The 26,781-nt window shown below is 59.7% G+C and overlaps 1 protein-coding gene across 1 annotated transcript in view; it reads right to left on the reverse strand.

The window, feature by feature from the left end:
* The window catches only part of EFNB1 (ephrin B1), a 53,347-nt gene that overhangs the window by 19,979 nt on the left and 6,587 nt on the right, over positions 1-26,781 (reverse strand). The window contains exon 2 of the mRNA XM_075161891.1: positions 1,709-1,986. Within this exon, the coding sequence (XP_075017992.1) occupies positions 1,709-1,986 (278 nt within the window). The remainder of the gene's footprint in view (positions 1-1,708; positions 1,987-26,781) is intronic.

The following is a 26,781-nucleotide window of genomic DNA, read 5'->3' on the forward strand; positions in this document are numbered from 1 at the left end:
CTGTTGAATTAAGCCTTGCAGCAGCTGAGGGACAGCAGAAGGGCTGACCTTTTGGGGTCCCAGAGCCACCAGGCTGGTGCCAGCCCTGGTTACTCGTGGTAAGGCAGATGGGAGCCTGCAGGGAACCTATGCCAGGGCTTTTGGCATCCCCAGCCCATCCCCGGGGCCCCTGGGCTCGCAGCCAGGGTCGCCTGCACCCCCAACGGCTGCAAAGCTGGTGACCTCACCTGTGGCCCCCCCGAGTGACACCAGGCAAATGGTCCCCGAACCGGGCAGCGAGGGTGACAGAGCCTCTCTCGGGAGAGACCGGCCCCGCCAAAAGGTGATTCAGCCCTGTGCAGCCCGCGGTCTCTGCCGGCACCGCTGCCGTGCCGAGCAGGCTGAGCGGGTTGTTGCGCCAGGTCCTCCCAGCCGTCACCCTCCTACAGCCACACGGTGCCAGGCACAGGTGACCAGCACCCTGCGAGCCCCTTGGCCACCACCCTGTGCTCAGCCGCAGGATGTAATGGTGGGCTCAGGGCTGACCTGCCCGGCTGTTTTCTCAGGTTTACTCAAATTATTCTGCAGCAAAACCACAGGCAGCCCCAGCCCCAGGGAGGGCTCGCTGGGGATGTCCAGGCTGGCACCATCACCGTGGCACCGCGCTACGGCAGAGCACCTCCTGCCCCCAGCTGCCTGCGGCACCCTCGCCACCCCCTCCGAGGGCAAAGATCTCAGGCTAAAAATACATTGTTTACCGACTGGAAAACACCAGCTCCCACGGCTCAGCGCTCACCTCCCACGCGGGCGCTGACCTCTGTGCCCGGCCGCTCGCCGGCGAGCCCGCGGCACGTGACGGCAAGGAGAGAGATGAGCCGCGTGGCCACCGTGCCCTTTGCCGGCTGCTCCGCCGCGGGTTCACATGCGCCAAGCCAGGCAGAAACAGCGAGGTTGAGGAGAAGCCGAGCAGGGGAAGAGCGAGCTGGCAGGCATCGCCGAGCCCAGCGCCGCCAGACCGGCTGCCAAGGGAGGGCCGAGCTCCCCGCAGTCCTCCCTCCGTCCGCGCCGGGGCCAGCACAGGCAGGCGCATCCCCGTGCAATGGTCCCCTGCACCCACGGACCACGGGCTCTGAGAAAATTCAGCCCTCATTCCCTCCATTAAACCACGCTATACCAAGAAACAACGTGAACAAGCCAGTGTACAGAATTTTACAGCCATTTAGACCACAGCAAGCACTGGGCACCACCGGCGGCTTCCCGCTGCCAGGGCTGCTCCGGGAGGCAGCACCCAGCGAGGAGGACGAGCATCTCCTCGGTCACCGCTCCTCCCGATCCCGACTGCCCCAGCGGGAGCTCCCCGGGGCAAAGCCTTACAAGAAATGCCTTGCAACACCTCAGAGAAGACGGCAGCAAAATTAAGCTCTGGGCTTGACAGTGCTTCAGACGTGTGCTGCCCCTCCGTGCCAGGGCTGACCCCGGCTGGGGGACACGCTCCTGCTCCCGGCCGCGGGCAGGGGCACAGGGCACAGCACAGCAGCCAGAGAGAGGCCGGTGACCCGCTCGGCCAGTGACACATTCCTCCCCCTTCTCCCATCCAGCAGGAAATATTTTCCATACGTGTCAGCTCTTTGCACCAGCCAAGTCGCGAACAAGCGCCTGGCGACACTCTCCAGGCCCCCGCGGCCCCCCCGAGCCGGGGACAGCGGTGACGAAGAGGAGGGCGACTCACATGTGATGAAGTAATCCTGCTGCCGCTTGAACTCCAGGCCCATGTAGTTGGGGCTGAACTCCTGAAACTTGATGGTGAAGCGGATCTCCTGCTCGGGCCGGTTGCACGTCACCAGCACGTTGGGGTCCATGACGGTGCTGCAGGCATCTGCCTGGTCCTTCTTCACCAGGTACAGCTTGTAGTACTCGTAAGGCTTGGACGGCTCCGCCTTGGGGCAGATAATGTCCAATTTATCCCCAATCTCCGGGTAGATGACCAGTCCCTTCCCAGTCATGAACCTGGAAGAGAGGAGGGCGAGAAGTTAGCTACACGCTCGAGCGCAGGCAGCGGGGGCCACGCCAGCCCGTCCCACCCCGAGCAGAGCCCCGCTTTCACACAATTTATTTCGTGCTTAAACTCTGCTGCTTTCTCTCCACAAGATGTTTTTTGACACCAAAATAAAGTTCTCCTCTTCCTTCACCATCACTGCATGTGCAAGGAGCTGGTGCAGGCTCCCACCAACAAAATCAGGGGCTCGCTCGGTCCGGTCCCGCTCCCCAGCCCCCCTGCCGTGACAAGGGTGAGCACCCTTCCCAGACCCAAGCCTGGCACCCAAAAGGGAACGGAGTCGTCCCACAAAGGGCTGCGGAGCGGGCGGGCTGGAGACACCACGGCTCTGCCCGACGGCCAGGCAAGGAGCTTCCTGCAGGGACAGGCGATAATTAGGCATGGGGAGAAGTCCTGACAATGGGGTGCGGGGAGGGATCCTTTCCACGCCCCGGCTCCCTGAGGAATTCCTGTCCTTAAATGGAAGGGAGGGAAGCATCCTGCAGGACAACTTCTACCAAGCCGGGCTCAACAGCGTGCCCAGGAGCGTGGGAGGACCGGATGGAGAGGAGCAAGGAGGGAGGAAAGCTATTTGGGGCTGGAAGGCAGGGCATTGCAAAGGGAAGGAAGGCAATATGCTGATAATTAGCATTCAGATTTCATTATTGTGGAGCAATACTCTGGCTTTTTTTTTTCCCCGCATGAAGTAGAGGATTAGAGCAACAAGGAGGGAAACAGCAGAGTATCTACTTTGATGTAGGCAACGTAACGTGTTCTTGATGGAAGATAAGGTGGGAATGGATGTTCCTGCAAAGTTATCTCTGCTGGAACTCCTTCGTGTAATTTGGGCATGGCAAAAACCAAAGCGCGTGCTTCGTCAGGCTGCACGTCCGCAGCTTTCCCTTCCGCTCCCGGACACGGCCGGTCCCTGCCCCATCCCACCCCAGCAGTCGGACGGGGGGACGGGGCCATGAGGACACCTTCTCCCCCCGGCCAGCTGCACCAGCTGAGGCTGCAGGCACCACGGAAGGAAGATCAAACACACAAGACCAACCTGCTCCGTGGCTCTGGTACAAGTCTTAGCAAGAAGCCACGGAGCTGAAACCAGCGCCTGAGCTGCCCAGGCTCCAGGCCTCTGGCTGCGGGAGCCCAGCAGATCTGCACGCCGACCGACCGGGCTGGGAGCAGGCAGGCGGAGCCCGAGCCCACGCACACCCCGATGCCCTTGGCAAGGGCTCCGGAGCTCGGTGCCAGCTGTAGCAGCAGGAGGGACGGCCAGGACAGACAGACAGACATCAGCCGCACCTCTCCACCAGCCCACCGGGTCGGAGGGGGCAGCCCCGGCGCCCGCCCTTGCCCAGCCCCAGGAGCGGAGGCCAGGCACAGGGACAGCGGGTTCGGTCCCCTTCACCCACAGGGCTCCGAATGTGGGAGCTGCCTTCAGGCGGGCTATCTGCCCCGTCCTCCCTGCCCGGCTGCGGCTCTGCCTCCACCACGCCGGCTCCAGCGGTACCCGAAGCAGCACCGCGGCCGTGGGGATCGGGCACAGGGGGACAGTCGGGATCATCCCAACCCCGGCACCACCGGTATGGCGGCTGCGCCTTTGCCATGCAAGCTTGCGGGGAGCAATTAAGTTTTGTAAAAGTCATGACTTCTGGAAGAAGGCGAGGCCGCAGCCTCACGAAAGAGCAGGAAACGTAACCCCTAAACGGCCCGTGCAGGAAGCAGCGACTGCTGGGCGGCAGGAGAACGCCTGCACCGCGCCGCTGCCACGGCGGAGCCCAGCTCCATCCCCGGCGCTGCCGGCAGGTGAGCCGCGCTTCGCCCGAACGCTACCAAGTAGGTCAGCTGGCCCCCGGCCAGCATGCCGCTTCCAAAGCCTTGGGAGCGATAAAGGCTTCCCCCACCCACGGCCGGAGCCCTGACGCAATCCAGGAGCCGTGCAGCAGGAGATGCAAAGGAGCCCCTGCCCCTCCCTCCCCTTGCTCACCCTCCCCACCCCGCGCCAGCCCGCAGACATGCAGCGCAAGTGAACACTTGCACGCTCGCTCACGGGTTCCCACCCCGAGAGGCAGCTGGATCCCACACTCGTTTCTCCGCGGCTGGGCTGAGTCAGAGGCTTTCTGGCACAGGACTCCCAAGTGACTCAAATTCCCTCCTCCAGCCTCTGCCAGCTCCCTCCTGCCCAGAAGATGCCAAACAGGAAGCCACAAACAAGTCAAGCAGACGTCTTGCAACGCCGGAGCAGGCGGAGAAGGCTCCTATCCATCCCCCATCTCCATACCAGCAGGACCTATCACACCTCCTTGGCCAACACCTGCAAACCGACCGGTCCACGCGACACCAGCCTGCGCTGACGGCACACGGCCGTCTGGGATCAGGTCAAGCTGATTTTTAAGCAGGGGAGAGGCCATAAAGCAATCAAGGGAGCTGAGAACATCCCAGCACCACATCCTGCTGGCACTTCTTCACCCTAGAAAATTCAGAAAGGCGGCCCACGTTTTATTTGTTTTAAGGATAAAATTACGAGCCGTATTTCTTCTATGAATGCCCAGTCTCAGCTTCAGAAGCACGCAGCTTCTGCCTGGGAATTAGCCCAGGAACGTTCTCCAGGTCTCCTGGACGAACGTCGGGCAAGACAGAGCCACCGGCCCAGGCAGAGGCAGTGCTGTGCGCCGGCTTTTGGGGGTGCTCCCTCCGACCGCTGCTCCCTGCCAGCCGCATTCCTGCCCTTTGTCCTCCAATTTCCCCGATTTTTTTCTCCCCCATTTCCCCCTTAGTGTCCTCCCTCTCTTCTCTAAAAGCAGGGCTGTTTCCCAGCTGAGAGACTAGGCAGCACGAGCGGTGATGAGAAACCCCTGAAGTGTAACACCTCTCTCATTGCTCTTTGAGCTCTTAAAACGTTCAGGGTTTTTCCAAAAAAATATGTTGTTTTTTGTCGCAAGCAATGGCTTGTGATGGCCATCCTAGGGAAGACTGATAACGGTTCCCATCATGCGAGAGGCCGGTTCTCCATGAAATTCTCCTTTAAAATACAGAAGGTGAAAAGCAACATTTGTCACAAGAACAGTGTCCAAAAATTGTCGCAATTTGCCTTGTACACAGCATTACAGCAAGTTACAGCAAGGCAAAAAAGAATTACACTCTTCACTTGTCTTTACAAGGACACATCTTCAAACTGGGAAGAACGAACAGATCTCCTCTTAAATTAATAGGGAAATTCATCGTGCCCTCAGAGCACGAGCTGTATCCTCCACACATTACAGTTTGATTTCCCTGTTTTAAGGCGGGGAGGGAAAAAAAGGAAAATCAAAATTCAACTCAACCTTAACGCTGAAACCAAGACGGACACCTGCGTAACGACGTGCTCTGGGACACGGCCCAGACGCCTTGACCTCGGGTCCGGCAGAGCAGCAGGGCACCAAGAGGGAGGACGGCTGCTGCTCACACCCAAAACCTCCCGAAAGCCCCGTTTGCGACCCCTGGACCAGACCCCTGCCCACAGTCTGCCCCGGCTCAGCACGCTCTTTGCAACGGGAGGGGGATGACAGCCCCACCACCAGTGCCCCACTGGCGAGTGCCCAGCACTTTCGGGGCTAATCCTGCACAGAGCCCTGCCATGGAAGCCCGTGAGCAGGCACCCAGCACCCCAACTCCCCGTGGCATCTGGACCCCCCCACACATTCACCTTCCCCCCCAACCGTCCTCTTCCCCCTCTCCCACCACTGGGGAGGAGGATGGCGGCTCAGCTCACAGATAACATCTCAGCATCCTTTCTCCTGGAGTCAAAGGTGATGGGAAAGATTAACTACAGCCATTAAAGTTTAAAAAAAACAAAACAAAACACCTTTTTGCCAGCGCTGCAAACTGCGCCCAGCTGAGCGGAGTGTGCCAGGCGGGGAGCGCTGGCCTCCGCTCCGGTTATCGGCAGCTTCATCCCTTAAAGCCCCTCAAGGTGATTTTTGGGTGGCACCTGCAGCTGCCCACCCGCAGAGCTGCGCCGGCTGCTGAGGAGCACCCCGGCCAGGCGTCCCCGCCGCCGCACCCCCGGCCCCCAGCTCCCGGCCCCCCGGCCCGCAGCTCCCGGCCCTGCAGGTTCCTTGGGAGCGATCAGGTGGCGGCGTCCAATTTCCTCATTGTTTCGGGAGGTGTTTTCTGATGGGAAAGGTGAAAAGGGTATTTGTGAGCCTTGTAAACCGATTCCTCCGAGTTGGGTAAACAAGGGGAGCTCTGTTAGCAGCGGGATGCCGGGATGACGGAGCAGAGAGATGGGATTAAAGAGCAGCCTCTCCCCTGCCCCAAGTTGGGGGGCCGCTGGCGGGGACCCCCAACCCTCTGCGGACCAGCACGGATGGCTAGTCCCCACTCAGGGCTCCAAAAAGCTCCAGTGGGACTTGACAGAGTGACGTGGGGGCCACAAGCGAGACCTGCCATGGGCTCGGCCGGTGCCCGGTGTCAGCGGCAGCCATCCTGGCATCACGGAGGCGATTTGCTGGGAGAGGAACGGGGCGATAAGAGATGATGATCCCTCGAAATACGCAGTGGGGCTGCCTGGGGGCCAGGGGTGGATCGCAGCCCTCGCGTCCCCAGGCTGTGCCTAGGCAGGAGACGAAGCCGCACCGCGGCACCGGCGCGTTCCCCGGGCGAGCACAGACCGGCCCCGCGGTGCCGGCTGCCTCCAGCCCTTCGGTTCAACCCGACACGGCCGGGCATAGACCCACCCGACGGCCCCGCACACCGAGGACGACCGAGAACCCTGGTGCAACAGGCAGAGAGACGCTGTCCTTCCACCGGCAGCCGAGAAGCTCACACCTCGGCTTCGAGGAGGAGCAGCCGCCTGGCAGGGTGGTGGGGCTCCCGGCAAACCGTCTGCCAGATCACAAGCCCATGGCTTCCCCAGCTGGCCCGTGGGACACCAGCCACGGCGAGGAGCTCCGGCAGCACCGGGGTTCCTGCAACCGGCAGAGCCCGATGGGCATCACACAGGGTGACCTGCTCCATCCCACTGCTGCTAGAGGCTCAACAAGCCCAGGAACACGGGGTAAGACAGAAAACCATGCGAGTTTGGTCGGAGCAAGCTCAGGACTCCTCTTGGGCATGATACCTCGCTCCTCCACACACACCCACCGTGCAGGCTCCTCTTCTCCACGTGGGCATGCACGGGCTAGCAGACTGGGTCACGGTTAAACGTGGACGAGCTAACACGTTCACAGCAATAGCTGCAAACACAAGTGCCTTGCAGATAAGGTATCCGGCACCTTTACAAACATGCTAGCAGTCCTTCAACCCTTCCTGAGGGATAACATGACCGGTAAACTGCTTGAAAATACAATTTTTTAAAAGAATGGGTTGACGCACTTTCTAACAACGTCTCTCCCCCTGAGCCCAGGCACTCCTTGCCTCACATGAACTACGAAGTCCTTGGGGCAGCATCACCTTTCCCCATGTCCAAGAAACACGATGTACCTCACCTTATTTCAAGGCTTTGCAGAAAACAGAACAACATTTAACAACAATCTCCTCCTTGGAGAAGATGCTCTAAAGCATTAATGCTGACATACATACGAGATGACATATGCTAAATGCTGTTTTCTTCAACGAAATCCAAAAATAACTGGATCTTACAAGGAGGACATCTACTTCTGGCAGGAAGGCTGCTGATGCCCGGCAGAGCGAGGTGCTGCGAGAGGAGGGCAGTGATAACCGAGGTGGACACAGCATTTTCTAGTATGCAGGAGCTGTGTGTTTTCCTGGTGTCTGGGCAGCTGAAGACCACGCTGGCACAGCTCACCGTGCCAGCACAGCATATGGGTCCTCCCAGCAGGACCACAGCTCCCACCAGCTGCGAACCACCTCAGAAAAGGGACGGGAAACGGCCCTGCAAGCTAAAGAGATCCAGTAAAAAAGCCAAAACTCTGTGTACGCACTGGGTGTGTTCTCCTGAAAAACACTCTGAAACCTGCGAGAGCTTCACCGATGCCCAACCGCAAGCAAAATTAAACGCCTGCCTCTCTCTGCCTCGTTCTTCCTCGCTTTTCTGGGACACAGCACCACCGTTTCACAGCAGCTGCCCAGGCACAGGGGACTCTGCCCAGGACACCCAGCCACCGGCTAGAAATCAGTCCTGTCCCCAGAGGGGTCCTCCAGACCCCCGAGGCCGCTGAGCCAGGTCACGCTGCAGCCATCGGAGAGTCCCTCCAGAGCTCATGCTCCAGCCATCGCTCCGGAGCTCCTCCGGTGATGCCAGCCACCTCTGTGCCTGCCAAAATCCGTATTTTCACCAAGCAAAAGACATCAAGGGGTTGGTAGCAAATACCGGGACCTTACTTGGGCGGTACCTTCACAGCACCATGGCTGAAGTCAAACAGCATCATCAGACATGGACACCCGCATGGTCCCCTGTGAGCTTGAACCGAGAGCATCAGCTATCCCGTTTCACGGGGACAGGGGCAGGCTTTCCCGGCGATACCCCAGGCAGGGCTGGGCTGCCCGCAGACACTGGCACATCAGCGGGGGTCCCACATCAGCCCACCACCCAACTCACTTCACCTCTCAACAGCCAAGGACAATTAAAACACAGGAATTGCATACTTAACACAACGGCCCACCTCATCCCAGTACACCATCCCAGTACACCAGCAGCATCCACAGCCCTTTCCCACAGCGGTGCCAGCGCCCGGAGGCACAGGACCCTTTCTCCTTTTCGACTCCTGTTAAATTCTTGAGAACAAAGATATCCCGCAGAAGGAAGTTAATTACAACTTGAATAAAAAGGTTCCCCGCTCTCCTCCGCCTCCCATCTGTATCTGTCGCCTTCTCGCTTGTTCCGTCGAGTTACTCGTCACCGCGAAAGAGGGTAAATAGGAGCATGCGAATCCCCACACTTTTAGATCCCACTTCTTTTATGTGCTCTTCTATTATTAGCCTCTTTTAAAAAGAGCCTTCGATCTTTTCCCCCCCCGCTAATCTATGTATGATTATTCATTGCCCTTCTGCAGACCTCTTCTATTTCTGCTGCATCTTTTTGCAGCCGAGGCAGCCAGCACGGAACCCAGTAATTTCAGGTAACTCTTTCTGAAAACAGCCTCACATCTCCTTCGCTCCTTTGGCCTCCGCTGCTCAAAGAGGTATTTTTCAGCTATTCACAACGGCACCTTCCAGCCCCCCCAGCTCCTCGCCGTCCCCCGGCAGGGGGAACCGCCTCTGCCGAGCCCCCGGGGCCGCCCCGCGGGGCCGTCCCGACCCCTCCCAGACGCACTCTAAGGCCCTTTTTCCACATCTCGGGTTTAATGAGGCCCATTCAACGCTCCCAAAGACAAAAGGCCCTTCTCGTTTCCAAACGGATTTACACGACGCATCAGTGAGGCATAAACGGGTCGCCATGGCAACCCGCACCCCGACCCCCCCCCCCGCACAGGGATGCCATTTTCTAACTCCACCGCTCCCCAAAACCCCGCTGTTGCTTTACTACCAGCTGTAAGGCCGGCACAGGCTGGTAAAAACACCCACCCACCCAAAAGTGACCCCCCCACAGTAGCCAGGGATGCCATTTTTTGAGATGAAGTTAAAAGATGCTCGAGCCAGTGCCCCCCTGGTGCAGGCACCCCGGTGAGCTCTGCATCGTGACCGACTCCAGGTCACGGTCAAGCTGGGGTTCAAATTAAGCAGAAGGCAAGGAAACACCAGCAGCAGGGGGAAAACGAAACCAAAATACCCCCCTCTGCCCAGAAAGAGGCGTGATGCTCAAGACAGCGCAGGCGAGTCCACGCTCAAGCCCCGACTTGGCTCCCAGCATCTCTCCGCAGGGAAGCCAGTGGCTTTGGTGTGCCAGGAGGCCACGCCAATGCTTCACACAGAGGTTTAGTAACCATGAGCCTCACAATCAACGCTTCGTACCGTAACTCTCCCTAACCAGCTTCAATCACTGAAGGCCAGGTGAGCATCCTGCCCACCCAGCGCAGAGCTGCCTGCCCCGGCTGGGAAGCAGGAGAGATCCCATCACGCCTCTTCGAGCTTGCAGCAGTTGCCCAGTCGCTGCTCTAACTCTGAAGACCAAGCCCTTACAAAATGTAAAAAGAGGACGGCCCAGTTGTACCTGATTAGCAAATGGAGAAAGACCAGAGAACCTCTTTCACCATGAAAACACGCACAATTGCGGCGTCCTTCTGCAGTGTCTCCTGCAGCTTGGGAAGGGTCTGGTCTCCCCTCCTCCAGCGCAGACCCCTCTCCTAGGGGAGAAGAAATCCAGAGCAACACCAGGCAACGGCTGACTCAAAACTTCACCCGCTACCACCGCCCAGCATGTTTCCACCAGTGGAAGTGCTCTTCAGCCAAAAAAGCCACACACCGAGCAGCAATGCGGTCCCTCCGTGCAGATTCTGCTTTTACTGTCCCTGCACCAGATGCCATGGCTGGAGAAGTCCAGATGAGGGACAACTAGCAGAGGTCACCAGGGAAAAAGGACAATCCACAGGTCTGCTCTGCGCTGGCTTTCCTGCCGCCGAGCTCAGGAGTCTGCTCTGCTCCCAAGTGCCGTTGGACCAGGCGGTTCCAGCAGCGGTTACGCCGAGGTTATCACCAGCCAAGAAGAAACCAAGCAGAAGAGGGCTCCAGCCATCAAGGATGCTGCAGAAAACGGGTCAGCAGCCAGGCTTCAGGCAAGCAGGCACGGTGCCGGCCACACCTTGGTGCCCACGGCCGGTGGCTGCCACCACAGCCGGCGACAGCCCTGGCCCCACGGCCGCCGGCAGCCAGGGCTGGCCCCGGTGACTCAGAGCCCTCCTGCGCGGCGGCAGCGCTGCGGGAAGGGCTTTCTCCCCGAGATCTCCAGGTAATTAGAGCGTGGCGAAGGTACGCGCCGACGGAGAGCATCCGAGCCCCAGACTCCGCAACGGCCCCGAAGAGGACAGCCGATGGAGAACCCACGGCGCTGGCTGAGCAGGGCGGACACCAAAACACGCAGCAGGGAGGGGAGCACGGAGGAGAAAGCTCTGCCGTCCCCTCGGGCTGCAGGGACCGGCACGTCCACGTTTCCAGCCACCTCTCCTCCTGCCCCGTCCCAACCACAGCCCACCGGCCGCCCACAAACACCCGGCAGAGGCTGGGTGGCTTCGGGCTGTGTCCCGCAGAGGCCAGAGCGTGCACCAGCGATAGCAGAGCCGCCGCAGAAACCACCGGCGCAGGGCCCCACCGTGCCGGGGCTCGCCGGGGGGGGGTCCTGTGCCAGCCCTCGAGCCGCTCGGTGCCCCCCACTCGCTCTTGCTACACCCCCTCGCTCAGGATGGGGATCTCGGGGCTTTAATTGCCTCTCCGCAGCGCCTGCCCGGGTGCTCGCTGCCTCCCCCGCGGCTGGAGAAGATGCCCACGGGTGGTGGGGGACAACAGGGGACCCCCAGGGACCCCCAGCCCACCACTGTGCCAGGGCCGAGCGCTGCCAAGCATCAAAGCATCCACAAAAAGGTGAATGTTTTCCTTTGTCCCCTCGGGGGCTCGGCCAGGATGGCTCCCAATGCTCATCCACCACTTAACGGCTGCCGACCACCCCAACACCCCGAGGAGGAGGAGGAGGAAGGCTCACAGCCCTTGCAGGAGCCAGGCGCTGATGTGAGCAGCCATGTGCTGCTCCATCTTCCCACCTCCGTGCAGCACCCTGTGCATTCGGATGTTGCACCCAAACCATGCAAACGAATGATATTAATTTAAATCCTGCGAAAGGAGGGGTAAAAAAAAAAAAAGAGCTGGTAATTGAGGGAGTTTGGAGGCGATTTAATTGGGGCCAGAGCACTGGCGCAGGCTGCTGCTGCCACCTGCAGCGCTCTCGGCAGCCGGTGGCGTGCGGCTCCGGGGACCCCGGGCTCCCGCCAGCACCGGCCCGGGGTGCAGACGCCGTTTGGGCAGAGTAAGGAGCATTGGGGGTCCCCCGGGCTCGCCCCCCGCCCCACAGGCACCCCTGCAAACTCATTATTGTCAGCACAATAAGCAACTCCGCCAGCGATGGAACCAAGGGCTTGGCCAAAAAATAAAGGGACAAAAAGCCATATTTTCTCCCTCAAGTAATATCGTCCCGCACCTCCCTTCGGAGAAATAAAGACGAGCCGAGTTATCTAATTAATGCTGTCAAGAAGCGGGGAGGCCGGGGGCCGGGGGGGGCTGCCGGCGGCCCACAAAGGCAGCGTGGGGAGCGGTCTCCCCGCCGCCGCCGCCGGCATCTCCCGTCAATGGGGCCCCACGCTGGGAGTGAGGTAAGAGGGGATTCAAAGGGGGGTTTGTCAGGGGTTTTGTTTTTGAAAACGGGGGAGGGGAAGGGGACAGGGCTTGACAAGAGCTGACAGACAACTGAACAAAACCATAAGGGCCATGAATGGCAACACGGCTCTTTAATTGGCGTAGGAATGGAGAGAGAAGTGAGACAATGAGGCGCGGGCAGCGGCGGCGGGGGCCGAGGCGCGGGCAGCGAGCGCTCACCTTCTGCCTGCCCGCACCGCGGCTCCCCGTCCAGAGGTTGGCAGCTGGATGCCACGGCCGCGACCGCCATCCCAAAAAAACCCCCCCAAAAACCCCACGGAAACAGGAAGGCGGTAGCGAGCGGAGCCCAGCACCCCAGCAGGCATGGCAAAAGCCAGACGGCACCAGAAGCGGCACGAACCCAACCCCTGAGCGCGGGATGCTGCAGGTATTAAACGATCCAACGGAAGCGGATCAGGTTCCCCGCTCGGCCCCGCGTGTTTTTCGACTTTGCTTCGGTTGGGACGCTCGTGCCCTGGCTGCAGCCCCGCTCATCCGGAGGACGGGGGGCCGAGAGGGGGAGAGAGGGAAAGGCAGGTTAAAAGGGAACAAGGTTGGATCAGCAGGGTTCCCACTCCTTCCTTGACCCCTCCGAAATAAGACGGAGGAGATTTCGTCTCCCGGTTCCAAAGCAAAGAATTACTTTGGCAGGGGACGCGGCGGCGGCTGGGCGCCCACTTGGAAGGGAAAGCGGCAGCGGCAGGAATATGCCCAAGGAACCCAAGAGCAAGACCTCCCCGCCAAGCCCCGCGCGTGGTCATGCAGATTAATCCCCAGGAGGGACAGAAAGGAGGCAAACCGCAGCCCTCCACAGCGCGGGGTTGGGGGGCGCAGGGGAAGGCGGGCGGGGGGGGCTCAGCCCGCCAGACCTGACACCAACCCGGGTGTTTTCCGAAGACCCCCCCCTTTCCACCTCTCACTTTTCCAACTCGGTTGGAAAAATGAAGAACTGAAAGCAAACAGCCAAGAGATGAAGTTACAGCCTGTGGGTAGTCCTTGGGCGAGAGGGAGCCCCTTCCCTCTCTGCACCCCATCCCTGCACCCCAGGACCTGACACCCCGGCTAACCCTGCACCCCACAAACCTGTCCGGCTCCAGTCGTGGCTGGGAGTCCCCCAAAACCAGACACCTCCCCACGCCTGGGTCCCCGCAGGACTGCGGCTGGGCATGCTCCTGCACCCTGACCCGGCCAACACCAAGTGCTGCAAGCTGCCGCATCCCCAGGGGTACAGGAGGGGTCCCCAAACCCCTCGGCTCCCCGCTTCACACTACGCCAGCCGTAAAGCAAGGGAGAGGGGTAACCAGCCTCACCCATTTTTGTGAGGACTTCCACAAAAATAAAACCCATGCCTGCCCTGGGGAGCAGCAGCAGCCACCGGGACCTCCTGGCCTCAGGCAGGTCCCTGGGAAGCCCCCTCGCCCGGCACCCAGCAGTCCCCCGTGGTGTGCCAGGGCTTGTGCCTCCAGCCCCGGAGATCCCACCGAGGGCTGGGCAACGGCCCCCGTGCACCGACCCCGCTTGCGAGCAGGTCCCCGGGAGGGCTGGGGCTCAGACTCGCCCCGGGGAAGCGATGCTGTGGTTTGAAGGATTAATCCCAACATTAGGAACTGGGCAGGGAAAGGAGAAAACCCTGCGGATGGTTACCCACAGCCCGGCTGCGGGATGCCCTGCCCTGCACCAACAGGTCTCCCGGGTTTCGCCAGCCCCGCCGGTGGCGGCTGCCAGCCCGTTGGTCCCTGGGGAGCAGCGTCACCCCTCGCCGCGCCGCCGTGACTCACCGCCGGGCCCTTTGATCTCCCGGCTCCCAGATGTGGCCAAACGAGTTCTGTCATTCTGGCTCAGTCTGGAAGTGCCATCTTCCCAGGCAGCTGCAAATCACCATCCCTCGGCCCTCGTGTCATTACCGGGAACTCGCTCGACTGCAGCGCGCCTCAGAACTTATTAAGACCTTCTTAACCAGGCCATTATAACGAAGTGCATGCGTACAACCGCCCCAGCAGCTGCCCGCTGCAGCCGTGCAGTATCTGCCCCAGGAACCAGGTCACACAGTATTCCTCTCCTCTGAGTCAGCCCCGTCATCGTCGCGCTGCGCTGGGCTGTACAGGACCTGCAGCCCCACACCACGGGGGTGGAGGGGGCTGGTTTAGGTCTCGGAGAAAAAGCTAAAGATGAGTCATTGGACCTCAAAAGATTAATTTCCCCCCCACCACTTTTCCTCCTGCACGCAAACTGTGAGCAATCACCAAAGCCTGGTGAGCAAGCTCACAAGCATGAATCCAGCCTCTACCTCCTGGATGTCGCTCAGCGGGGAAGGAAACCGCCTCTTTCTCCCCAAAACCTCTTCCTGGGTCCTGCCCACATTCCCTCTTTACTGAAAGGTCCCGTTCAGGCACAAAAGCCCCAATTTTCTACGTACCTACAGCCTGCGGCAAGGAGAAAGACCCTCCTAAAGGCTTCACCACTGGAAGGGGCTGGGACCTCCTGTGCTCCCCCCTGCCTGCCCCTCCACTGCTCCCAGTTTACCCAGTTCAGGGCTGGTCGGCACAGCGGCAGCTGAGAGAGGGGCCGGGAGAGAGGCCAGCCCAACACCAGAGTTTCAGGTTTAAGCCTCTCCTCCTGCCGAAAGAGATCTGGCTCGTACTTGCTTTTATTTTTAGGCCAGATACACGTACGGCTGAACTTTAATAAGATGTACAAGCTCCTGCTGGGAACAGGAGGAGAGGAACCGGAAAGGCCGTTGCCGTCTCGGGTGTCACGGATGCTGCCTCTGGTGCTCCTCTCCGGCCCCTTCCCCAGGGACGTCCCCAGAGCTGGGACACCCAGCCCCTGCTCCCAGCCGGGGCTCTAACAAGGCGCTAGGGAAAGCTCGGGTTTTAAACCTAAAAATAAACCAGCCCTCAGGCCTGGGGAGGAGGAGGAGGAGGGCAGAGCACCCAGCCTGCCGCCCCGCTCCCCGGCCGCCCTCGCCGCCGCTCCAGCGCCGGCCCAACGCGCAGCAGTTTCCAATTGCCTGCGGACGGGGAGCGTTGGCAGTCCTCCCCCCCGAGACGAAAACCTCCGACTTGCCACCCACGCGCACGGAAGAAAGCTGACGAGATGCCGCAGGAGAGACCAAAGTCTCCCCCCAACCACTTCCTCCCCCCCCAGCTTTGCTGCCAGATGCGATTCCCCAGAGCCTTGTCCCAAAATCCCGCTAGCTCCGGCGTTCCCGGCTGCGATCCTCGCCCCACCGCACACTGTGCCACCGGGCTGGGGACACGTCCCTGCGATGCCACCATGCCAGCAGCCAGAGAGGCCTGATGCTGCCAACCCTTTTATTGCAATGGGGAGTTTATTGCAAAGCACCCGCTGCGTGCACGGGGACGCTGCCGGCAGCGGGGTCTGCCCCACGCCGGGCGCGGCGCTGACGCCCCACCGCCCCCCGGCATCCCCCCGGCCGCACACCACGCCGAGCCGGGGGTGCTTCAGGGCGCTGAGAGGATGCACGCTGCCGGCAGATGTTTGCGGAGAGCTGCAGCTTGGGTGGCACGCGCGCTTCAAACCCGCTCCCCAACGCGGAGCGCAAGCACTCGAAGCGACCGGAGCTGCGAAAGCAAACAGAGATCAAACGCCCACCTTGCACGCAGGCGGGCAGTGACGGTTCCAGGGCATCCACCAGGAAAGGGGGTTTATTCACCATACCTTAAAAAAATCCCAAGCGAGCACGGGTGCTGCTGCAGAACCGCCCCAGTCCTGCCCTGCAGCCCCCGGACCCGGGCAGGACTCAGCCCCCCTCCACACAAACCCCAGGACCTGCCCTCGCCCGCCGGACCCCCAGTCGCCTCCCCGGGACCCTCAGCTCCCCCTTCCCTTTCTGCCTCCCTTCCCCAGCTCATGAAAGGTCCTTCTGAAGGGCTCCAGCCTCCAACTGTCCTGCTTTACTCCGACGAGCTAAATGCGTTTTATTCTTGCATTTGAGGTGCTTTTGCTTTTGCTTTTTTCTTTTTTTTTTTCCTTAACTTATTAAGGAGAAAGTTCAAAACGTTTGCAGTGGCTGCGACACACTAATTTGGAACTTACTGCAGTGTCGACATTGCATTAAGTATTTCTGTCAACCGTGAGGACACACCATGTCTATGTAAGAAATTACACTAGCAATTATAGCTAAAGAGGCATGTAAAATTTCAAAAAAAATTTTAATGTATTCAGAAATGATAACTGACATTCTTATTAGGATTAATCTAATTTTAGTAGAGTCATTTATATCCTGCCTCTGGATAAAAAATGAATTTCAATTTTAAAACCTGGATAAAAACTGGCATTTAAAAAAAGTACTTTTAGAAGCCACCCTGTATGATTAAGCGTGATGATAATACGAGAAAGCTTAACAAAAAGCTTTGCTATTAAAGGAGACATTTGTTAAACAAAACGGAAACAGAGATATTTATCAACCCGAGCAGACTATTTTAGGCTAACTCGGGACCCGGCACTGCCGGGTGTTGCTTACGGTGGCAGGTCAGGGGAGAGCAAAAGGGAGATAACTGGAGATAACGGGGATGGGCCAGGAAGATGCTCAGGGCCGGAGCAGAGCTTTGCCTCTGGATGCCGGGAGCACGGGACGTATCCTGCACCCACAAGCAGGGAAACGCCAGGCACCGGTGAGAGTAATAGTGTGCACCCATAGCCTGGACATCCCCGTCGGATGGGGAACAACTGCAAAGCACAGAAGCGATTCAAAGACCAGAAAAAAAGTGAGGAAAAGAAAAAGTTGGGTCAGTTTGGCTGACCCAAAAAAGAAAAACCAAGAGCTTTGCCACCAAGGCCCTCGACAGGAAGGCGCGGGGCACTGCGGTTTGCGCTGGGCAGAGAGGGAGGGCAGCTCGGCATGGCCCACGCCACCCAGGCAGAGCGCAGGCTCCTCCGCGGCTCTGGCAGAGAGCAGCCGTCTGGTAGAAAAATGTGCTGTTGGCCTCCTGCACTGGTCTCAGTACTGCCGTAACTGGATGGAAATCGATAGCTTGAGCGAGGAAGGTCCTGGCAGCCTCCATTTCCCAGAAGCGGACGGAAGGAGCCTCTTTGCTCCCTTTCCTGACCGACCCAAGGAGGACGCCTTTCCACAGCACGCGCTTCCTGTTACACACACCTTCGACAACAACCAAATAAGCCCAAAAAGCACTACCAGTCATAGGACCCAGCTACCCCAGGTGAGAAACCAGCTGAGATGCCTCCTCCAGGAGCATCCTCCTCTGTGGAGCCTGTTGCTCCACGTCCCCCATGGCCACATCCTCCACGGCAGCAGCGCTGCCATGGACGTGCCCATGAACACCACAGCGTGGTACACCACCTAGAAGATGTTCAGCCTGGCCAGGATGGGGAAGACGGGGAGGCAGGAGGGCGTGCGGGGACGGGACAGGACCGGGGAGCCTGCTCCTGGCCAGGGATGGGAGACAGGGCACCCAGCACCCACTGGGGCTGGATCCCCCTCCTCTCACCCGCAGCCCCCAGAAGAAAGGCATTAAGCACGTAGGCAAGACACAAAATGATTTAAGAATATGTGGAAGGAGTCAAATGCCAAAGAGGAAAAAAAAAGTCCCGGGCTGATTATTTTATTTTCTACTGACAGTTTCAGCCACAATGGCCAATAAATCCCGATTACGGATTTTAAAAATGCTTCCTGCAGACACTTAGACCATCAAGGCAATTCTGGGCTCCCATAACTCCTGGTTTATGATGGTCATACATGTCAACTCTTCGCAGAGCCCAGCATTTCAATAAAGATGACCATAAACCTAGATTAGAGATTAAAGGACTGACTCAGAAGTTTGTCAGAGGAAGACACAAGTTTCCCTGCAATTGCCTTGCCATTTTTACTGACTAACAGTTTGGGTTTTTGATGGTTTTATACCAGCAGTAAATTTTCGGACCGCCGACAGCTCCGTGTGCAACGACAGCAACCCAGGGAAGGCGGACGCGGCAGCGGGGAGGACGCGAGCCCAGCCACGGGCTCAGCCGACAACAGGCAGATGAGAAGTGACAGGTCTCCTCCTGGGCCACCCATCGTCTGCGACGGCTCGGGGACGCCAGCTCCGACCGACCTTCCCGGTTCTCCCCTCCCAGCCCCCCGACCTGTCAGACTTCTCTCCGGGGAGCAGCCCTGTCCTCATTTCTCCTCCTCTCGCCTTGGCAGGGTCAGTAGCTGCCAAGCAGAAGCACGCAAGCACGTGGAAAGGCAACGGGAGACCGGGCACCCCCCGAGGGCTCCCAGCCTCCGGGCAGGACCTGGCTCCCCGGGGCCGATGCGCACGGGGAGCATCCCCGGCCCCCCGCCGCCGGCAGCCGCCTCTCATCTCCAGCTTGTCAAAACAGCAGCGACAACCACGACGGAGACGCCTTTGAAATATAAACGCCGTGCGCTTATTGTGCTCTTGTTTCCTGGATGAATACGCTGCTTCCTTTAATAAGTGCTCTCTTAGGAGAAGGAAAAGGGAAAAATAAAAAAAGCAGCAGAAAGGAAGGAGGATGACTCACGGCAAGGCCACATCTCCACGAACACGGGAGAGCTGCTAAGACGGTGCCAAGGACGAGGGCTGGCATCAAAAGGACGAGAGCGGATCAAACGCACGCCCTCCCCGGGGAGGGGAAGGGTGTGCGGGAGCTGCCGGGGGAGGACGGTGGGATGCAGCCGTGCCCTCCCGGCCGCCCATGGTTTGCCTGCTTGGGTTGCAAGAAGCCATTTCCCTTTCCCAAGATTCCGCCGCTACTTTCACATTTTGAACAGGACTCTCCAGTTGCTTGACTTCATTAAGACACGCACACAGGGCTGGCCCGCGCCAGGCCACGGTGGTGATGGGGACGGGGAGGACCGGTAGGAACCATGGGTGCACCCAACACGAGATGAAAAAATGCCCTTTTCCCCAGCAAATGAAAGAGCCGAGCCCGGAGCTCAGCGCACCGAAGGGGGCCGGTGCCCTTTCTGCCGGTGTCTCTCAAAGTCTATCAAAAAGTCCCATTTACATCAAAATGCCCTTCCAGACATGCTTCAATTTTACTTTTCCCCTTTCATCTCCTTCCACCCTCCCGCCCCACCTCGCAGCCCTATTGTACTCGCAGCATCTCGCGCGGTGGAGAGGGCCGAGCGGGCTGCCAGAGTGAAAGAAACAGGAGAGAAAGAAAAAAAGCTTTAAACTAAGGCAGAAGCCGGAATCGCTCCTGGTCCCGCTCCAGCGGGAGCTGTGACCCCCTCTCCTCCCGCCCGCTGCTTGGCGGCTGCCCCGGGGGGACGGCGCTGGCCATGTCCCCACCGCGGGGACAGGGGACTCGGGCTGCCCCAGCCCCCGCTGCCACCCGGGCTTTCTGGTCAGGCTCCGGTAACCACAGATGGTTTTAATGAGCTTTAACAAAAGCCTCAGGCAAGGGTTGCAGAATTCGCAGTCCTGCACCGCTCAGCACTCTCCCCTCAGCACCGCCGCCGTCCCTGGCCAAGCAGCACCCTGCACAGCCCGCTCCCAGCAAGGCGGCTACTGGTGGCACTGGGATAGCCCACTGGGACAAAGCACTTTGGGCACGGGCACGACTGCACATCCCAGCTGGCGACAAAGTGGATCGAGTTTAAGTCCCTCCTTTTCCAGATCAGTCCTAAAAAATGCCAGGGGAGCTGGAACTCTTCCACCCCATGCCAGGCTCTCCTCTGCCAAAGCCGTGTCCCACCTGCCCTCCTCAAACAATTAGGATTTAATGAGCTGCTTCTCCCAGCCCTGGCTCCGACAGCACCGCATCCTCGCTAACGAACTTTTGCAAGACCCTTGAAAGCAGAGGCGCTTCCCCCAGGTTGACTGATTGACGTCCAAGCCCAAGAGCGAAATCTGCTCCAGGTTAGGACAAGCGCAAAAGAGGTTTAACTCCAGTCTAACCCATCAAAGCCCAGCTCTAGCAGTGCACAATCCTGATGCCTTTCGCCGGGCTCTGTCCACCTCCCCTGACACGGAGCTTTTCCAGTCCTCCCTTCCTATTGTCAGTGTCTATTTTTAACCCCAGGCATTATTTCTCCCTGCGTGACTTCAGACGCTCTCCGGGGACGAGGTGGAATTGCTGAGCTGGTACCAGGCAAAGTGACTCAACTCTCACCTTCAGAAGCACCACAGAAATCACAGGAGTAGTAAATTTTCCTCCGTTCTCATTTTCCTTTCTCCTTCCCACCAAGCTTTGTCTGGGGCTAAAAGCAGGGGAAATTGCAGGGAAATAAAATCCATGTCCACCAGCAAGCCACACGACGGCAAGCCATTTTGCTCCCTTTTCTTCCCCAGCACCTTTATCATCAGCTAGATTTACCTCTATTGCCGTTACCTTGGGAAAAATCCTGCATCAACACCCATTGCTGGTGTAAACCAAGGTCAGAACTGTAACCTTAAAATAGATCTTACGAGTCGAGGCTCCGATCTACCAGGCACGGGGAACCAGCTCGATAAATATGCAGAGAGAGGCACACATCCCCGGTGCAAGAGGGAGGAGGTGTTTTCCTCGCGGGGCCCTGGCCGGGCTGAGCGCGCCGGATGACAACGCTTCATTACTCCCTTTCAGCTGGTCCTCCCGGCGCTGCAGAGCAGTAATTAACAAGAAGGTCAGCAGCGAAGCCCTTCAAGAATCTCTACCTTCAGGGGAATTTATCAAAACAACCCACCATTTGCCTTCTTCTAATTCATAAAGTGCGTAAACCCAAGCCAAACACTCGGAGACGTCCCACTGCACGAGCAACATGTGCGCTGCGTTAGCCAGATGTTTACATTATTTGGCATTAAGAACCAATAAATAATCATAAATACTATTGCTAGCAACGATGCTCTCTGCAAGACAGCCCGGATGCCAAAAAACGCGGTGTTTACGGCACAGGCATCCCGAGGCGGCGCGAGCCGTGGGGAAGCCTCCAGTGCGGATCCGGGAGAGCCGCCTGCCGCGCACAACGCAGCCGGCGCTGCCAATTCCGGATTGCATCCCCAGTCCCGCAGCACTCGGCATTTCTCCTAAAGCCCCAGCTCGGGGGCTGGCGGAACCGGGAGAGCCCCAGCCGCGGCTCACAAGCCGGCCCGCTCCCACGTCCGCACAGGACCACTCTGGCCACCAGAAGACGCGGTGAAATCAAGAGCCATCGCAGGTTGAGCTGTCTGAAATGGCTCGGGCCAGCCCTGGTTTTTGGGCTGACTCCCTGGTTTTGCTCGCCGGAGCTGGCAGGGTGCTGGAACACACACGGCCCTGGCGACGAGGGGAGGCAGCATCTGGAAGCAATTATCCCACTGCTCTTGTATCTGTCACCCACTCTCCATCCTCGTGTAAGGAAACCATTCGTACTACCAACAAATCTCTTTTAATAAACTAGGAAAGGGATTCTCACCCCCCTCCCCAACAAGAAGTAGGCAGCAGAGGCTTTCCCAACAGAGGGCACAGGGCGGGCAAGGTCCCTCCTGCCAGGTCTCAGGCACACGGGCTGAGCTGGGCATTCCAGGGACGGGCACCTGTAGGTACCTCAAGGAGAAAGCGCTCTCGGATAAGAAATACAAAGATTTCTCTGCTCTGTCTGTGCGCTGGTACGATGCTGCGGCACGTTAATGCTCTCCTTGCAAGTTTGATATCCCACAAACCTCCAACTGCTTTACAGGCATGGATGAGCTCCTGGGAGCTCTGCAGGATGGTCCGCCCATCTCCATCTTCAACCCACGCGCCTCCATCCTCAAAGAGGAAAAATAAGGAGGAAAGGGCCTTGCCTGGGAGAGCAGGAGCCAGGAGGACCCTGCAGCCCTTCCCCACCCCGGACGCCCCCTCCCCAGGCTGGGGACAGCAGCAGGAGTCCCTGCGCTCTCCCTGCCACTGCCTCCGTCCTGCAACGCGCCCAGGCACAACACATAGCCTGCACCCCAAAAGGAGTAAAACCCGGCTGAGAAGGGATGCTAGGCGGGCACCGGTGCTCTCCCAGCATGACCAGCAAACCCCCAACCCCGCTGACTGGTTGGCACCCTGAAAGGGGGGGCACCCCCACCCGCCTTGCCAAGCCCACGGGCTCCACGCGCAGCAAAGGGAGGTGGTTTTGGAAGACTTTCGTGCCTCTCCTGCATGTTATGAAACCAGCCAAGGAGCATGAAACTGCCTGCCGTGGGTGGGAGCACCCAGGGCTATATGAAGAGCGCTGTAGGATTCCTGCGTGGTATGGGAAAGCACGCTGCGCTCCCCCACCCCGCACACGCCCTTCCAGGGTATTTTTTTTTTCTTGAGAGACCAGGTAAGCGCAGCCAAGCAGCGCAGCCCCACATGAAGGGGGTAATTAGGGAAGCAGCACCCATCGCTAACCACGTCAGGGCAGAGATCAAAAGCATCGTCAAGTGTTAAACCTCCCTGGGATCGGGAACGGCTCCTGGGAAGGGACTCGATGGGAGCCCCTCGCCCTGGCCACGCGGGATCGTGGGAGGGTACCGCCTGCTCCCCACCATTACCCTGGGGTGCCACCCCCTCCCCAGCCCTTTTGGGAAGTTTAATTCTGCAAAGGAAAACGAGGGGAAAATGCCAAGACATGAAGCTGTCCGGCTGGCCTGTGCACCGTCAGGTGCCATCTCGGCCACCAAGCCCAGCAGCGGCTGTGCCCCTCTCCCTGCCTTCACCGCAGCGACAGGGACGGGGTGGTCCTGCAGAGCCTCCCCCCGAGCCCCAGCACCCATCGCTTGCAGGGAGGGAACACCGAGCCAGCACCCTCCAGCATCCCGCGAGCAGGCTCTCCTCCATCCTCTAGCCCCACCAAAGAGCTTTCCTGTAGCTCAGGCAAGGGAAAAAAGAAAGAAAATAGGAAAAAGTTCTCCTGCTGCAGCAACGCCAACAACGGGCACAAAGCGGTGCCGGCGCAGGACGGAGGGGTGGGAGAGGGCTGGGGGGCCGGGAGGCACAGCCACACGACGGACCCTCCTCTCCGCTCCCTCCGCCGACCCCGGCCCGGCACCGCTGCCTTGCCAGGCTGTTGCTGCCCCAATTATTTCAGCAATTAGCTCCAGCTGAGGCACCGCTAACGGGGGTGCAGGGGAGGGAGGCACACCACCGGAGAGCACTCGCCAGCATGGATGCGCAGGCAGGGGTGCGCAACCAGCCCGCGTCCTCACAGAGCTTACCCGAGAGAAGAATACTACAAAATTTAAAACCAAACACAGCCGAAGGGGAAACTCCAGCCGCTTCCAGCCCCTCGCACCTCCGAGTGCCTTCCTGAAACCCCAGCCCAGCCGGGCCCCCCGGGCAGTGGGGACCATGGGGCACCGCGGCTCTGCCCAGCGGGAGGGAAGGGGGCTCTGCACCCCCCGACAGCACTGGGATGGCCCTTCCCCACCTCCTGGGGAAGCATCTCCTCCTCCTCCTCCTCCTCCTGCGAAGGAAGCTGGGAACAATGGGATGCACCAGTGCCAGCTCCGGAGGGGATGCTCATGGACCACCCGCCCAGCTGCCCAGGGACAAGGGACACGCTGGGCGGGACGGCCGGGTGCAGAGGGGACAGGCAGCGAGCCAGAGCGCAGGCAGCTGCCAAGACCCCATCTCTGGCTTGGTGCGAGGGGCAGCACCCCGTCCTGCCAGCAGAGCGGGGACGGGCCGGAGCTCAGCGACTGCAGGCGGGGGCTGCGCGCAGCCCCCCAGGAGAAGGCTGCTCGCTGATGCATTGGCCAGACCTTCCCCTAAGAAAAAAAAAAAAAAAAAAAATTTTTTTTCTTTTTTTTAGATTTCTTCCTCCAAAATAATTGACTAATTGGCCGAGCCCCAGTTCCGTGCTGGGAGTGGATCCCAGGTTCGCTCTTGCATGAAGCGTTTATTAAAGACATCAGAGGAGCAGAGGAGGGCAAGGCAGAGCCCCGCGGGCCGGGGGAGCGGGGCGGTGCCCACAGCCAGGTGGAAATTTCCCATCGCGCCCAGAGGGAGGAAGCCCAAAAATTAATCCTGGCCGTCCCCCGCAGCGCACCTCTGCCCCGGGCAGGGCCTGAGTCAGCCGGGGCGAGCATCACGGCCCCCGCGCCCTCGGGAGCGCGCCGGGCTGCGAGCGTGGGCGAGGGAAGGGGGTCTGCCGCCCCAGGGGATGCAGCCCCCGTCCCCGCGCCCGGGGTGCCCCCTCCTCTCCCCCCTTTAATCCCCAGCCCCAAAGCAGAGCCCTTTTAGGGGAAAGTGTAACGCAATACCTGGAAAATTTCTCCCACCCGCTCTCTGCTGCCGGCTGCCAAATTTAAAACATATTTGCTGCTCGGCCTTGAAGAAACGTAACCTGCTGCTTAATTCCAACACGTTTATTCTTTGGGGGCAACGAAAAAATTCGCACTGCCGCTCGTGGCTCCTCTCCTTACACCCCGCAGCCCTCAGGGGTGGGAGCTGCCAAAAAGCTGCCTGGGAGCCGTCCACCACCACGCAAGCACCGAAACGCCGGGGAAGGGCAGGAAGCTCGCTCTGCCCATCCTGCCCTGCCTGCGGCACCGGTGCAGGCAGGGCAAGAAGTTTTTGGCTGGTGAGTAGGTGCCCTTGAGCCCCGAGCATCAGCTGGGGGTGCCGCTGGCCCGCAAGCCCTTGGGAAAGCAACGCAATGCTCTGGAGCAGGGGAAGGGGCAGAGACCACCACCCACCCGCAGGGACCCCTCCTCGGAGACGGGGCCAGCCCATCCTCCCCTCGCCTTGCGGAGCCCCCGGGGGTCCGGGTGGGTCCCCACGCAGCCCCCATCCCTCGCCCCACCACCCAGGCTCCTCGGCAGGAGGAATTTTCCAGCGGGGCCGGATTTGCGAGGGGAGGCTGGAGCAGTGGAAAGGGGCCGCGGCAGCGCGGGGCTGGGGGCTGGGGGAGGGCACAATGTGTTTAGCAGACTGAGCGATCCGACAGGGCCCATTAAAGGAAACAATTTGTAATACAATAATTATTATGTCGTTTCTCTGGACTCTTTCCTAAGCCTCTCTTTAAACAGTTAGAGGGTTGACGTGCCTGTATAAAGCAGACATGATCTGTAGGGCTGAGGATGCTTAAGTGCCCACATGTGCCGAGACGAGGCAGGCAGGGGTGGGCGCACGCCGCGCGCCCGGCGCTCTCCGCGCGCTTGCCCAGAGGGACGGGAGCTCGCCCTGGTTTGCTCGCGGTCCTCGAGGGATGGCAGGGGGATCACGCACGGGGCAAGGGGAGCTGATGCTCCGCAACCACAGGGGGAGATGCTGGCGTACCCCCAGCACCATCAGATGAGAGGTGCTGGGTCTGGAGCCAGGTTTGCTTGAGCCCATGGCAGGGGCCACATGCTGGCAGCGTGGCCGGGACCCGCAGCTCCCCCGGCTCGGCTTTCATGCTCTGAAGTTCTCAGCCGCACATCTGAAGAAAGCGGCGGTAGCGAACAACAGAGCGAGAGCGCGCGAGAGCGAGCAACACAAATCCCTGGGATAATGAGCCCGGAGGAGGGAGACGGTGGGCTCTGTCTGAGGAGGGAGCCGTGCTTTTATTGGAGAGGCCTAAAAGGGCTATAAATCCTCAGATTCAAAGGCGAACTCGAGCTCTTTCAAGTCTGAGGAAGGCCTGGGATGTGTCAGCCGGGAGGACTAACCACGCCGCGTCCCCTGCTGAAGTGGCCTCTTCAGCAAAGCCGCGCTGCAGCCCGGGATATTACACCCAGATCCTTTCCATATGCTGCCCGCCCGGCTGCAGGCAGGGCACGCTGTCATCCCTGCCGGCACGGGGGGGCCCGCCCTGACCCCCCGCCCGGGCACACACCGGCCGCCTCCCGCTTTAAGGGGGGAAGCGCCTTTGCACCCATTCCCCCTTTCCAACGCACATCGACAATTTGCCCCCCGAAATCCCGGTGGGAGCCGGGGGGCCACGGACCTCCCCCTCGCGTTCGGCTGCGATAGTACAGCGAGCCCAGACAAAGAACGCCGGAGCCCAGCACCATCACATCCCCGAGCATCACCGCATCCCTAAGCACCGCTCCGCACTACCGCCAGAGCCGAGGCTGCCGTCTCTGCGTGCAAACCCACACGCCAGACTGTGCTCACACCTTTCAGAAACCCATTAAAACGTTAAAATCGGTAGCAAAGAGAAGACGGTGTCGCGTCTCAGCCTTGCCACTAATGCATGTGCAACCGCAGACGTTTCCCAGCCTTAATGAGAAGGAAAACATGCAAACACTCAGTGATCAATATTAACGGTGTAAGGGTATTTATAGCTGATAAGCCATGAAAACGCACTTTGCTTTTTCTGAAGTACCTACTCGGAAGCCGTTGGATGCCGAAAGCCAGGCGGGGCAGGCGGTCCCCAAGGCTGGGCTCGTGCTGCAGGCCAGGGAGCCACCCGCCGCTGCCGGGTGCGAGGAAAGGGATTGCCGGGAAATGGGACACTCGTGTCCCATCACCGCACGTGGAGCAGCCAGGCAGGCTTGGGTGCCACCAAAACCAGCCGGGACCCCCCTCCCATGGAGGGCACCCACCCCAGGCCTTTGCAGGGGAGGGGGACCCGGCCACCGTGAGGAAGGCAT

Source organism: Calonectris borealis, chromosome 13, assembly GCF_964195595.1.
Source record: "Calonectris borealis chromosome 13, bCalBor7.hap1.2, whole genome shotgun sequence".
In the NCBI taxonomy this organism is placed as follows: domain Eukaryota; kingdom Metazoa; phylum Chordata; class Aves; order Procellariiformes; family Procellariidae; genus Calonectris; species Calonectris borealis.